This window comes from Hippoglossus hippoglossus, chromosome 4 (assembly GCF_009819705.1).
Source record: "Hippoglossus hippoglossus isolate fHipHip1 chromosome 4, fHipHip1.pri, whole genome shotgun sequence".
Taxonomy (NCBI): Eukaryota; Metazoa; Chordata; class Actinopteri; order Pleuronectiformes; family Pleuronectidae; genus Hippoglossus; species Hippoglossus hippoglossus.
In genome coordinates this window covers 20,536,857-20,555,632 of record NC_047154.1, presented here as the reverse complement: position 1 = coordinate 20,555,632, position 18,776 = coordinate 20,536,857, and the positions used below count along the sequence as shown (strand labels likewise).

At 42.9% G+C, this 18,776-nt stretch overlaps 1 protein-coding gene across 3 annotated transcripts in view; it reads right to left on the bottom strand.

Moving 5' to 3' along the window:
* The window catches only part of adamts10 (ADAM metallopeptidase with thrombospondin type 1 motif, 10), a 43,931-nt gene that overhangs the window by 12,263 nt on the left and 12,892 nt on the right, over nt 1-18,776 (bottom strand). For 2 of the 3 annotated variants that reach the window (XM_034583409.1, XM_034583410.1), the window contains exons 5-17: nt 17,128-17,299; nt 16,615-16,817; nt 14,864-14,947; nt 12,037-12,182; nt 10,903-10,946; nt 10,434-10,539; nt 8,642-8,788; nt 8,240-8,381; nt 7,343-7,450; nt 6,764-6,909; nt 5,737-5,800; nt 5,487-5,589; nt 2,643-2,776 (exon numbers count right to left, since the gene is read on the bottom strand). In XM_034583409.1, coding sequence (XP_034439300.1) covers nt 2,643-2,776; nt 5,487-5,589; nt 5,737-5,800; nt 6,764-6,909; nt 7,343-7,450; nt 8,240-8,381; nt 8,642-8,788; nt 10,434-10,539; nt 10,903-10,946; nt 12,037-12,182; nt 14,864-14,947; nt 16,615-16,817; nt 17,128-17,299 — 1,599 coding nt within the window. The remainder of the gene's footprint in view (nt 1-2,642; nt 2,777-5,486; nt 5,590-5,736; nt 5,801-6,763; nt 6,910-7,342; nt 7,451-8,239; nt 8,382-8,641; nt 8,789-10,433; nt 10,540-10,902; nt 10,947-12,036; nt 12,183-14,863; nt 14,948-16,614; nt 16,818-17,127; nt 17,300-18,776) is intronic. The other variant, XM_034583411.1, reaches the window with a different exon arrangement.

Sequence of the window (18,776 nt, the reverse complement as noted above, 5' to 3'; positions counted from 1 at the left end):
TTTTATGTTGATTAGATCATAATTCAAGACTAAATCCGGCGTTGAAACTGTGATTAACCCCTTGTTGCATTTGTGACGTTAAAGATTAAAATGATTAAAGGTCAAACCTCATCTTTACAGGCAAAATACATAATCTTTATTGAACAGTTAGAATATGAAGTGAGGTGACAGATCACTGCTTTAAAAACTGACTTTCAAACTACACCTTCATCAATCTTGAGTTGATTGAGAGAAAATGTCAACCCCACGTTTCCAGCTTTTAAATGTTCAGATTTCATGCTCTTTGGTTCTCATACATTACAGTAAACCAAATATTTTTTGCGTTTTCCAAATTGAAGGAAAGAGACTTGTCATAATCTTAAATAACTTCTCAAGCTGACAAGAATAAATCTATTTTTGTATTTGGTTAAAAGGAATCAGAATGTACTGTTGCCCCAATAGAGATTCAAGGACTTGGTTTAATAATCGCTCCACGGCCAGTGAAGAAGAAAGTCAAGAGCCTCTGACATTTTAAGCAACATGGAAAATGTGCAAGCCAAAACTATGATTAGAGTATATGTGCACACAAGATGCTGAGCCAGGGACACCGTAAAAGATATTTGAAGCTTTATTGTGCCTGTAAGAAACTCCTTTTAAAAACGACAGACCAGCAGCAGGAAAAGCTTTTTTCAATGAAGTCTAGGTTTCACTTTTTCTTATCTGTCCCTTACACTGTACAGCTGAGAAAGATCAGCAGGTGAAATCCCTGTGAGAGCGCAACCTTCACCTGGATTTACATGGTGCATGAACAGGTGTTCCTGACGTTTTGTACACTCTATATTTTGTCCGACAGATCCAGGAAAAAGTGACTGGAGCCGACGAGCCTTTTGTCTGCAGCGGCATGTTGTGTTCAACCGGACCATCTGTTCCTCGGCCCCTTTTTCTACCACCCTCATTTCTCCCTCTCTCCTTCAGTTTCTCTCTTCTCTCTCATTGGCAGACACCACCTCCTGAACAAAAGCCAGCATGAGGCTGCAAACACAAGAGATAGAGATTTCTCCACAGCGCGTTTGAAGTATTGTGTGTGAATAAAACACATGAGAGGTGAGACGATAGAGGAGAAGAGAAGAGAAGAGAAGAGAGGGTGAGGAAGAGGCACTGACTAGATGGCAGGCAGAGAAACGGGATGAGGGAGGAAGGGGGAAAAGTTGAGGGACAGAGTAAGAAAATGGGAGGAACGGAGAGATGTGGAGTCAGAGAGGGAAAGAGACAGAGATAATAAGAGTGCAGTGAATGAGAGCCAGTCTGCAATGCAGACAGAGGAACAGTTGAGCTTGAGGGTCACTGAGTTCTTGAAGACCAGAACAGAGCAGAGGACAGAGAAGGAAGAGCAGGGAAGGAGTGAAGGAGAGAGGAGGAAAGAGAGAGGGGAGGAAAGAGAGAGGGGATGTTGATAAACAAAATCCTCTCTTTGGATGAGCCCAGGATCTCCAGTCGCCTTTAGCTTCTCAGTCTAAGTTAAATTAAGTGAGGGGCTGAAAATAACATCTTTTGACATTCAACAAATCAGAAAGTTGACTGAAATTTAAGCTGATTTGTTTTTTATGGGAAAGCTTCAACTTATTGTTTTTTTTTAGTTATAAAACAACAGATTGCAAATCAAGAGCGACCACGTAAACAGAGCCCTATTAATATGAGGTGTTTCTTTTTTTTATCAACATCCCTGAATTGAGTCATGCTGCTGTCACACTAAGTTCCAGGGACGTGTTGTAGCTCCAGGTGGTCTCTGCTTCCACTGTGAGACGATTTGTTTTCATTATCATTTAGGATTAAAGAGCGAACATCGGTTAATGGGAATCTGAGATCGCCGCCAGAGTTAAGATCATTTTTCATTTCAGCAGCTGATCATGATGATCATCGGCAGCCCGCGTGTAAAGTCGACGGTGGCGACTGTCCAGAGTCTGGAGAGTGAGAGCAAGCAACGCTAGCTCGTGTTGATTCTTTTATTCTGCTACTTCAGCTATTTGGCTTGTCAGCTCACATGTGGACGTTTCAATTAAAGCTTTGCATGGTTGTGCTGAACAAGAAACAAAGAAAAACAAAAGCTAGAATTACCGCCCTGCTGTTGAATGCCTCTGCCTCTGCAGTTTCAGTCTACATACTTTTTTTCCAGACTCATATGAGATCACCGTGACCTTTGATCACTGAACTCTAATCAGTTCATCTTTTGAGTCCAAGTGACAACTGGTCAACACTTTAAAGTAATTGCCTGAATGCAGATTTGAGATATTATGTTCAAGAAGCCAAAAACCTGTTGTGAGTCCACTGTGACCTTTGACCCTCTACCATCAAAATCTCATCAGTTAATTTATGAGTTCACTTTACAATATTATAGTGAACATTTGTGCCAAATTTGAAATGATTCTCTCGAGGTGTTCTTGTCACTGTGACCTTGACCTTAAAATACTAAATTCTTATAAGTTCATCCATGACTCCAACTATACGCTCGTACCAAATTTAAAGGATTTCCCTGAAGGAATGATTGAGATATCGCGTTCACAAGAATGGGCTGAACTGAGGGACAACCCAAAACCATAAAGCCTCCGACCTCTGGCTGTAAAAGGCATAAAAAACAACAAGAGTATTCAATCTTCATATCTCACCTTACACTCCCCATTTACGCACACGTCCAGGGAGTCATCTCGGCAGGGCGTGCCGTCCACCACAGCTGGAGCACGCTCCGTGTAGAAGTTGTAACCTTCGGCCAGGCAGTTGAGAGAACACGACTTCACTCCACCTGGACACACAGACACAAGTGAATGAAGCGTGTTTCATATTGACACATTAACTGGTTTTGGGTCTTTGTTCTGCCGAATGTGTCACAATGAATAATAATGAAGAGAGCAGTGAAAAGACAGAGTGAGAGAGAGAGAGACAGAGTCTGCAGGGGAGTGGGAAATGTTTCTCAGTGCTGACAAATGAAGAACAAGCAGCTGAATGTGATTAGGCCCCGGCTTCTCTTGAACATACGCACACAGACACAAAACTACTGTTAACTGCCACTGCTAAATACATACTGTACAAGAGAGTGGCTGGAATCCCACACTAACCTAACAAAAAGACGTATAAACACATGAAACTAAACTGGCAACAATGAAAACCTAAAACTAAATAATAATAAACTAAACTGCAAGTGTAAAAACCATTCATAAAATTACAAAACTTGCCAAATCGCAACCCACCAACAGAGAGTTTATGGAAGTGTCCCAGAGTAAGAATGATATTCATCACTAATCGACACTCATATTCCAAACTCACTGACATTTTCTACAAGGGACTATTGATTAGTTCATCAATAAAGGTCTCTCTGAGAAGTAGTGGTGATAAAGAACTCAACAACACAATCGTGTCATATAAAGCACATTATAAGCTGCACAATAATTTACAACAGGGACAACTGATTATAGGTTTTATAAACATGTGCACATGCATCTTTTTGTCCTTTCACTCTTATATGTTCTCTTTGTCCTCACCATGACACACACACACACAAAGGTTTTCTCGAGCCAAATGGTATATATCCTTCATTCATCTGTACAGCTCGCCAGCAGCTCCACTATTTGAGAGGCTGTTGACATCAGTCTGGGCTGTGTTTGTTTGTGCTGGCAGCACTGAGGCAGGTACAATGTGTACTGGGAAGGGGAGAGAGGGAGAAAAAGAAAGTGTGACAGAGAGAGAGAGAGTATGCACTGGCAGGGCTCGAAAACGATAAAGTGGTCAGACCATGGAAAAATACAATTCCCATGGTGCCTAGCTTTGGCAGGGCAGCCATGGCTTGCAGCACGGTTTGTGTGTGTATGTGTGTGAGTGAGTAATAACTTGCAGGGTATGTTGTATGGAGTGAGGGTTGAATGTGAAGGCCGTTAGACAGAGAACAGCAATGCCAAGCAGCTTGTTTAAAAAAACAAAACAATTTTTTAATGAGAGTGAAAGACTGTTTCTGTTCTGGTGTCTCAGGGCAGAAAGTAGACAAATGGAGAAAGAGATTGCATAATGGTGAACAAAAGTCAGGAGTCAAGAGGGGGAGAAAGGTTTGGAGAGGCGTCCTGAGGAAAGAGGACAGGGGGGTAGAAGAGAAGGAGGCTGCTTTTCCCTGAGAGAGAAGGTACAAGTGAAGGGAGGAATGAGACTTTGAGGACAGAGAGAGAGGGCTGCAGAGGACAGAAAAGGGGCTGGGCGCTGTGATCTGGCCTTAACGCAGGGCAGAGTCACTGGCACGGTTCCTATTTTAACAGCTGCAAGGGATTTCCATTGTAAAATCAGCTGACTTGATGAAAGGAGCACTTGTTGCCTGAAGTTGGAATTGGCTGGCCGGCCATCTCTGTAAGCCATTATGTTATTGGAGGGCTAGATTAAAGGCAGTTATGTCGTTGAAACTATTTATCTTTCACGTCCAGTGTAGTGCTCATCAGCAGCAAGGAATTCTTGCAAGGCATTGTGGGATGCGTGGCTGTCTGCAGCCAGCATCTGTGAGCCAGACTGGAGAGAGGCTGCAGCTTTGCTTCACTTTCTCCTCGCGCTGCGCACGCATGGACACATACACAGAGAGAGAGAGAGAGAGAGAGAGAGAGAGAGAGAGAGAGAGAGAGAGAGAGAGAGAGAGAGAGACAGAGGGAGAAGAAGAGAGAGACAGAAAAAGAAAGAGAGAGAAGTACAACGAAACATGTAATGGAAATAATTTAAAATTGGAATGACCCTCAGTAGAGCGCATTCCTCCACCAAGGTCCAACAGTCTTATGACCTTATGAAGCCACATTTTAATTCACTAGATCTGGATTTTTATTTGGATCTGCACCAAATTGCACTCAGGAATAAATAGCAGTCTCCTTAACCTACCTGACTTTGTATGTATGCTTGTTGTGTGAATGCACACAGGGAAAACAGTATATATCTATCTTTATGCTGGATCCTACCGGCTGAGGATCGTAACATCTTTATGGATGTTTTAATGGTCACTCACAGACGTAGGTAGGATTTCTCCTTGTGCTGCTAAAGTTCAATCTGGCTGCGACAGACGGTTATTGTGTTTGTTTGTGTGTGAGAGAGAGAGAGAGAAATAAAGAAAGAAAGAGAAAGAGGGGGAGCGCTGTTCTTTTTGATGCCCTTCGGTTTCAACGCTCACTTAATGGGGGATCCCGAGGTGTTCCCGGGCCAGATGGGATAAGCAGTCCTTCCAGTGAGTTCTGGGTCTACCCCTGGTTCACATCCCAATTAGGAGTCTTGTAAACCTCCATTGGAGGCCAACATTTCCAAATCACAGCAATTAATTCAGGGAGTTCAGAGCTGTAACTACAGACAGAGCCAATAAAACCGATGGTTGACAGTGATCCAGAGGTCAAAGAGGCCATTTGTAGTAGACAGTAGACAGACACACATGTGCAAGCGCACACACACACGCACACACACACACGCACACACACACACACACAGTAGGTTTACTAACTCACCTCCTCTGTATGGCTTCCAGGTGTAAAATTTTCCCCGGAAAGGAACGCTGTCAAAGTCGGAGCACTGCATCTCCCTGAAATCCCGCGAGCCTGCGGGGCACTCCTGTAACGCAACCACACACGTACACACAGTCATATACGCACAGAAAATGCATCACAAACACATACTAGCAGAGGCCGGTGCAATGACCATCGTGCTGACTAATTAATGATAATGACGATAAAAAGGATGAAGAGCAGTGATACTCACATCAATATTGCAGGACCTGAAACGCTTTCTCTCCCCCAGACAATACTTTCCACCGATGGTTGGCCTGCACCCAAACAAAGAGAGAATCAGGCCAGTCCGTCACATCTGATCACAATTTAAGAAGATCTACCCTCCATCACATCAGCACACAGCGCTGGCTCCCGATCGCTGCTTTGTCTGCCTTTGTCTGTCTAATGTTTGTTGCTTTATTGTGTATCATAAACCGTCGCGAAAACAACTTTTTTTTAAAAAACAGCTGAGAAGGTAGCCAGAGCCAGACACCATCAAATGGCTGCTCCTGCTAAACTTTCAACAAATTTAAACATCACGGAGCCAAATGACGCAAAGAAATGATACAAGAAAAGACCACAGGCCTCAGATTTGGGTCAATTCATTCTTAGTTTTAATCAGTTCAAGATGAGGAATCTGGTGACTGTGATTCAACAGCAAGTCTGTTAGTAATTTTGTGATGACTCAGATATCAGACATTTTGATATATATTATACATATTTATATATATATACAGAGAGAGAGAGAGAGTGTGTTTCAATTGGAATAAGATTAGTGACAGAATTAAATGTAAATCCGTCACTTATTGTAGCTCCTATCTAGAATATTGTATCACTTTCTAGATAGGACGTTTAAAAAAAAATGAATTTTCATATATTTCTCAGGGAAAGATTAATGGATCTTGATACAAAAAAATCCGGCATATTTAGAGGCTGGATATTTATGAGTCTGTGTCATTTTGTGATTGAAGTATATGCTCTACTGAGCGCAATTCTAGGTTTAGGATTGATTTGATATAACCTCAGCGATGTAGCACAATGACACAGCGGTAAGATGACTGACAGAAAGAAGGGAGCAACACTCAAAAACCTATCGTACTTGCTGATCCTCACTTTTAAGTTACTTAAGTTTGACATAAGTGTAAATAAGCTGAGTTGTATGAGTCGATCCACCAGGTCGAGTTTTTCACCACAATAATAATACCACAGTTCAGACTGGTCCCAGCTGAGATGTGTACCTGGGGCTGTCACAGTGTCTGATAGAAGAGGAGACTCCGCCTCCACACGTCCTGCTGCACTCCTCCCAGGGCGACCACAAGCCCCAGCCTCCGTCCACGCCCTCCGGACGAGTCCCATACACCACACACAACCTCTTGTAGCACCACTGTGGTAAAATACACTCATGAACACACAGCACCAATAACAGCTTCACATCTAAGAAAGGATGAGTTTCATTTTTAATAATGGAAAACGCTGACCCAAAAGGTTATGGAAAGCAAATATCCTAATATCAGTCCTAATCTCGAAGGGAAAACAAAACTAACAAAGAATAAGAGCAAAGCTCACAGCTCACAGCTCCAGGAACAGAACTTTGTTTTCAAGGGTGATCTTTTTTTTTTCTTCCTTTTACAACAGTTCATCTTACAAATATTTTCATTGGAAAACATTTGATCCAAACAAAACAACAGCCAAGATGAGTCAGGATGAGGACATTAGCAGTGGGACTGGAGCCTCCAGATCCTCCATCCTACCTCCACCACTGACAACCCTTAAAAAGACTAATGCATTAAACAAGTTGTTTTTCAGAGTTCACTCACCCCTTTCTCTATTGTGTTGGTCTGACAGATGGTTCCCTCTGCAGCAGGAATGCTACTGGTGATGCAACGGTTGCTTTTACTCATGCACCATAGTTCACTGCAGACTTCCTGCGTGTGTGTGTGTGTGTCAGTGAAAGGAGAATAAAATACAGACGATAGAGACAGAAAAATAAAAAAGGGAAAGAACAAAGACAATGGTCAGACAACCTGTCAGAGTGTTTCTACATACACTAAGAGACACGGGGCGGATTTGCTGACTCCTCTCTTCTGCCTCTACAGCAATGTCTATAACACATGGGGTTACGTTTTATTGGGTACATATGCTCTGACCACATAGTATCCATAATAATGAGTCTATAAAGCCGTGTGCTGTTCCAGATGTCCATTCACTCTGAGCCATCACTCGAGTTGACGCTGTTCAGCAAAGGTACTGCAAGGTCCTTCATATCTTTCACTCAACAATAAACACTTACTCTGAATTCCTATCTGCCAACTATTTTATGTATTTATTTATTAGAACCCTTTAAATACATTTTATATATTTAAAGAAATTTACACTTTTAGCTCAACACAACTGAACAGCTTTTTTATTGTGTTATCATTTTCGTACATACATACTTGTTTGTCAGTGCATGTCTGTGTCTTGTTTTTTGATACTTCTTATTTCTTTTCAGTTAGATATGTATTTGAATATGGTAAAAAAAAAAAGTCACTATATGTTCATATACTGTTTATAACAGAATCAAATCAAATCTACCCACCACCTACCACTTCTGAAAAATAATTCAAACTCTTCAGACTATTTGTCATCAACTATCAGTTAGAGACGGCGGAGAGCAAGTCAATAGAGAACAAAGAAGCTGAAAGATGAATGAAAAGTGTGGACAGTTCACTCACCGCGTATTTACATTGTCGAGATCTCATGCCGTACTGGAAGCGGCACTGTTCGTCTGCATCGTATGCCTGACCTGGTGCCGTGGTGGGGTACACAAACTCCTGCTTGGGGGGGACGTTGTTCAGACAGGAGCCCATACCAGAGCTACACCAGAGGGGAAAAGGGAGGGAGAGTCAAATATAGAATACCTGGTAATGTTTTAATTGGTACAACGTTATTGTAACATTGAACAAGCAGGTGATTAAATCTAAGTTGATTTGCCTTCTGTCACTTTCAATCTGTAACTTCAATGTTTTCTCTCACCATCAAAAATGGTACATTGACGTCCAAGTGACTTCTTCTCTCTGAAACCTCTAATTACCAAATGATTTGTGGTGTTGCAGATTTCTGATAGGCTGACTCACTCCAGGAAGCTGGTGATGTAATCCCGGCTACAGGCCGACCAGATGAACGGGTTAGTTTTCATAGTAATGTGGTCGGCCATCAGCTTGGCGGTCTCCTGGCTGCGGGGGCCGCAGGCGTTCCCCATCCCGTCATGGTTCATCCCAAACCTAAAGCCCATGATGATACATCGACAACACTTTGAGGCTTTGTGGACGGGGACAGTGGGAAAAAAAGGATCCCTGTGGATAAACTGAGGGGGATCTGAAGCACAGACGAATTACAGAGTAACATCCACAGCTGTTACATGTGTTCATCTTTATCCATCAGAAATATATGATATATGACCAGATGTTCATTTTAGCATCATATTAGCATCATATTAGCATCATAGGACAGTTGTTCTTCAATAAACTGGGACTCAGAGTCCTGCTGGTTTTCAACTTGACATCAATTCAGGGCCTGATTTACACATTGCGGTGACTTAAAGATTTTCCAGTCTTATCCACTGACCCTCAAAGTGCTTTACAGCACAAGTCACATTCACCCATTCACGCACACCTCCATGCTATACACTACACTTTTTCTAAATTGTCAATAAGGCTGTCGGGGGAAATTTGGGGTTCAGTATCTTCGGAATGCGGACAAGAGCATGGAACCACCGACCTTCTGGTTAGTGGACGACCCTCTCTACCTCCTGAGCCAAAATAACAAAACAAGACATTTGATGCCAGAGAGGACGATGAAAAAATGTTATTGATGTTTTATTTATACTATTTCTTCACCAAACAATTAATGCATCTCTTGAGAAATTAGTTGATCAAAAACATAATCATAGTCACAATCAGTACTGGCTCCAAATAACGTCAAAAGAACCAAATGGCAGCACCCATATGTGGGATATAGCTTCATCTTTGTTCAAGTGGAGACACACCGTCCATCTTGATATAGAGTCTATGTTAACATCCATGTCAGACAGTGATATCACTCAGTAGCTCTGCTCGAGGCTGAAATATAAATGTCCTGAGATTCCTCTGCTGAGTCATTACTGTCTTGTCTTTTCATGTGGGTGCTCTGCACCACAGACAGGCCTGTATTCAATCTAATCCTGCACTGAGATGTCAAAACAATTTATATGGCAATTATGAACGACTGTTCATTGTGTTGAGAGTCGGGAAGCGGACTAATACACACACACGAGCACACTATGTCCCGTCATGTTGGCTGGACAGCTTCGGGGTCACAGCACTCGAAAGCTACCTGCGTTAATCATTACGGAGGCAGGACCCTCTGATGGATCCACCATCTGACCTAACACTTCTCACTGTTCTGTGGACAAACAATGAAAATGACTTCTACTCAGTCACTCTGACAAAGAAGAGTAAACAAACAGTGGTTTCACAGAAATCAAATCAGGGATCCTTGTTGATTTAATGTATTCATATCAGAAATAAAGCTTATAGGCAGCGACAAAGTGATCCAGAGCAGCTGCTTTAGGAAATCACCATCACAAAAGGAGATCCAGATATGAAAAAAAACAGCTGCTGTTCCAACCACACATGTTACCAATTCCCCTGGCGAATAAATAGTGTGACTGAAAAGAAAATATACAACTATTAACACATTCACAACTGATAGAAATGACTCATGGTGCAGGATATTACATAAACTGTCTTTGGAGATGTGGAGGTGTAATCTGAGGACTATCTCTCTGCGGAGGGAAGAGAGAACACGGCACCGCACCACAACACCGGAGGACGTGTGTCACTTTGAAAGAAATGTTCAAGTTCATGCGTGTGTATGTGTGTAACTCACGTGTGTCCTATCTCGTGGGCGATAGTAAAGGCTGTCCCCAGACCAATGTCCTCATTGATGCTGCAGCTCCTCTCCGGCTCACACATCCCTCCTACAGGAGCCAGACCTGACACACACACAAACACACAAACACACACACACACACACACACACACACACACACACACACACACACACACACACACACACACACACACACACACACAAGAGGACATTACATTGACTATTATTGACTAATGAATACATTTCCTTGAGAATTACTCTAACCAAACCCATATCTGAAAACTTCACCACAAACTTTTATGAATACATTTTGGAGACTTGCAAACCCCCATAATGTGACAGATATTTACACAGAGTTAGGTTCAAAGTGTGTGTTTGTGTGTGTGTGTGTGTGTGTGTGTGTGTGTGTGTGTGTGTGTGTGTGTGTGTGTGTGTGTGTGTGTGTGTGTGTGTGTGTGTGTGTTACCTAGGGTTTCACATGGCTTGTTTTTTTGGATGCAGATGTCGTACCTGCAGACGAGAAGGAGAGGTGGTTTGGAAAGGCTTTTCTAAAACGAATACTTGAATCTCACACACATACAAAAAGCGTCATTAGCAGTAATCACACGTACACACTGTATGCCTACAAACACACACACTCGAAATGGATGCAGTGCATTCACAAATATACACGCAGACGTTGGGGACAGACAGTGGACGGCAGTGATAGTGGACAGATATCGTTTTTAAAAGAACAATAGCAGGAAGTCTTGGACGGCCACTGTGGTGTCGTCTGTCTGGACAGCTTCCATCCTCTGCTTGATGAATGCCATCGTAAAAAACCCAAACGTTCTCACAAAGCCACCACAGCCACAGCTAAAGAAACAGTAATGACATTTATCTGTTTGAATGTTCACCTCCTGCAACACGAGCTGGTCCCACATTCTGTTAGAAAGAAGAATAGGAAAGTATTTGTGGCAGCTCAGCCCAGCCCGATCAGATGACTCTGAGCAAACTGTGGCTGTGCTGTTTGCTGATGGACATTCCTCAGTCAATAGCACCAGTGTTTTATCTGTTTAATACGTGTCTGCCATTGTTGCGTGTGTTTCCCCTGCAACACAATCAGCAACAGAGTGGAGTTGGAGGAATGACTAGACGACTAAGGTTTAGCAGGGCTGTCACATTCAGGTTCAAGGAAGCTTTGATTTGATTTCTGCTCCATGTCTCATCCTCTCTCCGGGTGTCTCGCCATCTTCTTTAACCTGTTTTTAATTGTTTCTCGCTTCTTTCTTAGATCTCTCTCTCTTTTTCTCCAGATGCGGAGAAAAAAAATGGAGATGAGAGCTGGGCAGAGCGGTCCCAGCTATCGTCACCTCAGTCGGGACAAGACACAGCTCAACTCTCCGGGATACGACTAAATGCAGGCGTGTGAAGAGAAGAGCTGGGAAACCCTGTTTAATATATTAAACTAAACTAAAAATATTCTGATCTACAACGATGTGGAGGAGCTGCAGCGTCAGGTGGAGTTGTATATTTATAAAGCTCTCACAGAACTAAGGGCTACAGCAAACATAAAGACTCCTTTCTGGTTTGGGCCTAACGTGAGATAGGTGTTTGTTACCTGGTGATAAGCACAGCCGTGTCGTGGTGTGCGATCCCGTTGTCTGGAATGGCGTTCCCATAGCTGCTCCGGTGTTGGATGTTTTTCTGCCACTTGCAGAAGCTGTCTAAAGACTTCCCTGCATGGTGGTTGATCTCCAGTGTCGGCTGGAGGAGAAGACAAGAGAGGAATGGACTCAAGGCAAATCAGGAAAATTGCATTGCTTATTTAAACCTTAAAACACTACAGAGTGGAGATTACAACTGGGCTACAGCAATTTCATGTTTTCGCAAAGATACTTTAATAATGTGAGGTTATTCCAATGTCAACAAAGAGGAGATTTCGACTATCAGACGATAGGCCAACAATGCTATCTTAACCCAGCCCCAGTCTTCCTGTATTGCACTTTCAGGCTTGTTTTCCACCCCAGTATGTTAGTCTTTCTGTTCTGTGAAAACCATGCATCTCAGAAATGTTGAGGTTTCTTTTGATAATCTGATGGTTTTCTTTAATATAAGAATTAAATGAATTTACCCATTGGTCAATTTACATGAAATGGTAGTTTTCAGTCTCAAATATTTGGAGATAAATGGTTTTCAGTGGACTTTATCAGACCGTATGTCATACATGGGGAGACCACATTTCTAACATTTGGATTCCCTGACTTAAAAAGCTTGAAAAAAAAAGAACTTCCCTCCACTGTCTCAAAGAGGCTGAAGTGGAGGGAGGATTAGAGTGGAATTGCTTTCTAGTACTATGAGCGTGCCGAGAGAGGAAAGAGAGGAGGGAATGCACCGCTGGCCACAGCTGGCGAGAACTCGTAACCCAGGAATGCATGCGGTGACATAACTAGTAATTGCCTCATCCCACAGTCGCTCATTTCTGGGCCCACTGCTGGCCGGCTTTTCTTTTCTAGGGGCAGCTCGCCGTTTTCAGACCTGGAAAGCTAAAAGCACCACTCGACTCAGACTCCTCGCGATCGCGTCCCGACCTCAACCTCAACGCTCCACGGAGTAAGAATAACAACATTAATAGTGCCCACCACTAATGATCCTCACATTTACTTATTTACTCTCTCAGATGACGAAAACACATCCGAGTGGTGAATTACGGAGCTAAATCTGAGGCATGGCATGAGCTGTATGAATCATAAATGTTCCCTAATAGGATATCTGTGGAAGAAACCTCAAAGCCACAGTCCAGTTTGATTCTTCTGTCAGATTGCAGTAAAGGTCAACACGACGATGGAGGCAGCGGCACTGTCTCGCCACATGCTGTTAGTGGCAGGCTAATAAGGTCATGGTCTAGGTAGTCAGAAGGCTCCGTCATCTCCTGAGCTGTGCTGGTAAGGTCAGGCCCTTTTTATGAGCTGGACTCTCAGTCTCTGTCCTCTGTAACCTGCATTCACTCATTCATATCATCCAAAGACAGGAGACCACGGCCATGACAGCCCCTCTGTATTGGGACACAGCTGCACATTGGGCTAAATGCTTACATCAGCATGGTACAAATAAAACCAGAAATCTGTCTCTCTCTCTGTCTGTCCTATAAGTTTCTAGACAATTGCTAATCCGATCAACTTCAAACTTGACAGATGTGTCTCTGAGGACCCCAGGAAGCACAGTGTGGACTGTGAAGTGTCCCCCTAAGGGCACGGCCACACATACGCAAATAGGAAGGATTATCACCTGCAGAGGAGAATAACGAATCATCCCCTGCTGAATTCGGGCGGTGCAGGATGTGGTGCACACGCAAATTAGTTCTGTGGTCAATAGTCTGTTTGAGGTTGTGGTTGTTGTTGCACGAGGTAAAGTAACAGCTGTTCAACAGCTAATACCAGCCATCAACCATCTTGACTCACTATGAAAACACCCCCTCGCTCGCACAGAATAGAAGTGAACAGGAGATGAAATTCGCCACTGATATGCTCCTGTGCAGTCAGAGGTCTATCCTGAAGGTAACATGAACATGTTGACCAAATGTATTGCTCATCCATTCAACTGATCTCAAGGCATCTGACTCAGAAACAGAAAAGGAGACAGGAGAGAATTCATGGAATCGTCTACAGGAGGAACAAAGCCCCAGATTCTGTGTCAATCTATCCGTAGTAGATGTCGACATATTGCACTGGATAAGTGAAAAGTTTAACCTGCTGGTGGCGTTTGAGGTGATCACCAAAATCATGAGGATTCATCCAATGAGCACCATGAATGTCTCTTTGATAATTCATGACAATCTGACAGTTTTTGAGAATTTTCCTATTTATATAGAGTCTTAGACATTCACATGAAAAAAATAAAAATGTCAACCTCATGGTGGCCCTTTTATTTCAGTCTATCCGAGGGTTGTTAGGAAATTTCTGTCTGGACAAAAGTGGTGGAACATCTGACAGTGTGGCAAGGACATATTAGTAAAATCACCAGACCTTGAGGAATCTGGTTAAAAAAGGAGGTGATGGTGTTCTCTTGTGCTATAAATGGTGAAACAGATTTAGACGCTGATGTGTTTTACATCAGCGTCTGAATCTAAAGTCACAGCAGGTCAGAGAGGTTACTGTACACCACAGGAACCAGCCAGACAGTCACAAAGCAGTTCTGTCTGACAGGTACAAAACTCCCCTCATTCCCTGACTTTAACGCCTTCCCTCACCCATCACCTTCCTCCACGCCTCCCTACATCCTCTTTGTCCCTTTCATTACCACAAGACGCGTTTACTCACTCAGTCCACCGGGGAGTGGTGGAGGAAAAGACACTTAAGCCAATAATTTGACACAAACAAAGAGTGCATAGATGCTGCTCAGAAGGGGGGGAGAGAGAGGAGAGGAGAGGAGAGGAGAGGAGTATTTACCTGGTCTTCCATGAGCAGGATGAGCCGTGTCACCACTATGTTGACTGCATTCCCCAGGCTAGAATCCTGGAACAGTTTGGCAACCTGACCTCCAGGGAAACAAGAAAAGACCAGTCTTAAAAACAGCTGAGACACCAGGAGAGCACATTACACCAGAGTGGAGACAAGACGACAGGTTGACAGAAGAGTAACAGTTGCCTTTCAAAACTACATTTGCTCTGGATTTTTCGTATGCGTCTGTTTGTCTGTTTGTGATATTTATGAGTGGATTCAAATATAACTCCGGATCAAGTGAATTTAAATGTGGTTTCATAAGGGGACTGTTGGGCCTTGGCGGAGGTATGCCCTCTTCTGAGTGGCCTTGTAGTTTCCTGAGAAATCAATGAAAACGTTGAAAAACATACTAACTTGTAATGTTAAAGAAAGTGACAAATAATATTCCTGGATCTGCCCCCTGATCCGAATCTGCACACAAATTGAATGTGTTCTTTCCTGACCCGTACCGCATCCTTCCACCAAGTTTGGTGGCAATGCGTTGGGTAGTTTTTGCATAATCCTGCTAAATAACAGACAGACAGACAGACAGACAGACAGACAGACAGACAGACAGACAAACAAATGCAGACGAAAACATAACTTCCTTGGCGGAGGTAATAAAGATTCATACAGAGAAGTTAAAGAAAACATAATCCCAGTCTTGAAAATGGAATGAATAACGTCCACTGCATGCGTAATGGAAAACAGCCTGATTCAGCTGTGATTTTCCTGTTGAGAAAGCAAACATCCCTGTCTCGTGTCCCTGCTGAGATTGATTTTAAATGATAACCAAACACCGTATGAAACAGACTAGTGTGAAAGTCTGTATGCAAGCTGTAAAGTCAGAGCACCACCACAGCAGCAACAAGTGCCAGAGGTTATTAAAGAGTTTAAGCACCGAGAGTAATAAAAGGTAAAACCACTGCTCGCACTGAGGCTGCTTTCTGACACTTGTCATTACTGGTGTCTGGTGTAGTTTGGCTCCACTTTGCTGCAAACCGCTAAAGAGTTTGGTTTCTGTGATTCTGCACCAGTCTGGATGCAACCTGCTTTGTGACAATAGCAGCTGAACAACCCTTCATTAAATACATTCCTAACGTGTGTGAGTGTGTGTGTGTGTGTAGGTTTAAAGTGATTAACTGTGTGTGAAGTGATCTTCAGTGATAGAAATAGTGCAGATGATGACATACAACCTGAGCCTGTCTGACTAAAACATGCGGCCTCACATACACATTTGTTTTTCCTTCCTGTCTCGAACCATTATTCATGAAAATAAATGAGCCTGGTTGTGATTTATTGATAAAAATTTGTTTTTTTGACATTTAAATGTACAAAGTTTATGTCCAACTAATCCTTGTGAGTAGAGACGCACTGAAACGTATTTTAATCCCAGGAGACGTTTCTGTTCTTCCCAACTGAGCCTTTAATCTCACATTGAAAATGTTTTTTAGTTCGACTCCAAGATGTTCATTTGTTTTGCACGACGCCAAGCCACCAAACCGTGACTGGGTGATGGAGGAAAATCTGCAAAAACAAATCATAATTTTTACCACATCTTCTCGTCCTGGCTTTGTTTTCGTGTGAAACTTGGCCCTAAGTTTTATGATAATTCCACCATGTGTGAGAAACTTCCACCACTGACTCCACTGACGCTGAAAAAAGTAACGTTTCAACTCATTTGTGCGTGTGAGTCTTTGTTGTGTTGTGAAACTTACAATATTCATGACAGCCAGGATGTACTGCTCGATGTCCCTGCGACCGTGGTAACCCACCATCATCTTATCGGCCACGACCAACGTCTCCACGTAGCGCTCCCGGCTGACCGAGCGCTTCAGAGGCAGCTGGCCGCGACCGACGTGGTGAGGGGGCGTCTTCAGCGTCCGCTGCCACCAGGACGCCCCCTTCATCGGCTTTTCATCTGAGAGAGATCCCAGACACACAGCCACACGTTTTGAACACATGCAGAATGAAATAATGCACAACAGCAGAGCAGCCCTTCAGCCGAATCATTCACTGAATATTTTGTATTTGTCATCACTTGCCAAGAGATAAATGACCATATGAAACACTTTAACCAAGCGACCAATGACACATGAAGACAATTTCCGAGACTGCAGAGCGGAGCTAACGTACGACATTACAAGGTTGGATGTTTCGTTTGTTAAAAGTTCGTTTTCGGACCAAACATTTCTGCTGCTACTAAAAACCAGAATATCGCCCCCTCTCACCAATGACTCCGCAGGATAGGCCCTTGTACTGATGGCGAAGCGATGACCGCTTGTAAACCACATGGGGGCGCCCCTCTGCTCTCTCCCCCCTCTCCGTCCTGCTGGTCTGGTTATCTGATGAGACAAGGGGTTCAATCAGGTACTCCTCTCCCCCCGCAACAATCACCCCCTGCTGCAGAGAGACAGATTTGTAGAATAGAAAAGAATAGAATAGAATAACAGGAACAATTTCTATGATAAAAACGTCACAAATATTAAAGACAGTTCAAATCTTAACTAATTATCCCTGTGAAGTTAACGGCAATATGTGCAATATACATACATGTTCATACAATCACATCAGTCCATCAATGAAAAGGGCTAAAACCTGTTATCAATCACTTATACTCTGATTATTGACAAATATGGTTAAGTAAGCAGAGTGAAGGTCAGGTAAAGATAAATCAAATCTCCTCTGATGGGTCAGAAAACCTGCAGAAGCGATTTCATTAAAAACCTCTCGAGTTTTAGATGCATCAAATCTTGAAAACAGTAACAGTTACATGTGAGCTGTTAGATTCTCTTGACTTTGACAAAAGCTTTTTTTTTTCTCTACAGGGACTTAAGCCAATGACTTTTGATTGAAAGTGGTGATCCATTCGAAAAGGATTCTGAAAGAACCACATTTTAAATCTGATCTAAATATGATTTCAATCTCAAAAGAGAAGATTTGCTTCTTTTCTCTGTTTTCAGTTTTCTTGGGGAGGTTTTAGACTTTTGATCATCAAAACAAGACTTTACCTTCAACTCAGCAAATTCTTTTTTTTTATGCTTCATACACTAAACAATTCTGAAAAATAATATGCAAGTTAATCGATAAACATAAATTGCAGCCCTAATGTTTGCATTGACAAATTCTCTACAAAGTCTTTGGCACAGACACAGACTTAAATGCACAACAATATACACGTTGTTTGTTTATATTCATGTAATGACTATTCACCAAGTACAGATCAGTGTATTTAAAGATACAAGCCTAGCATGATCATCTATTGCTCTGTTTTCCCAATGCATCAACAAACAAAGACTGCGCCTCTTATTGAGCCCTCTGATGAACACACACACACACACACACACACACACACACACACACACACACACACACACACACACACACACACACACACACACACACACACACACACACACACACACACACACACACACACACACACACAAAGACATGAAAGAGTGAACGGGAGTGAGAAACATGAGAGGGTGAGGCAGAGAGCGATACACTAACACTCGCTTTGATTCCGCTCAGCTGTGTTGGCCTCGGTCAAAGCGAGTGTCTCCCCTCGACTCACTGCGGCGGCTTTCAAAGTGCCTCTAATCCCATAATAAAGTTAGTGATGCCCCTCTGGACACACAGCACGCTCGCTGGTGAATGTGCTCATGCTGGTTTGACCAACAGTAATTACGTGTGCTACTTATTAACGCTTTGTGAACACATCTAATCCTTCAGCTGTATATACAACTATTATTGCGGGGCCTGCTGTTTGGAGTGAGAGGACACACAGATACACGGTGTTGTGAGCGAAGGAAAAACGATGCATCAACAAAATGATGGATTGCGATTCAGAATATCCATTGAAGTGATTCAGACAGAA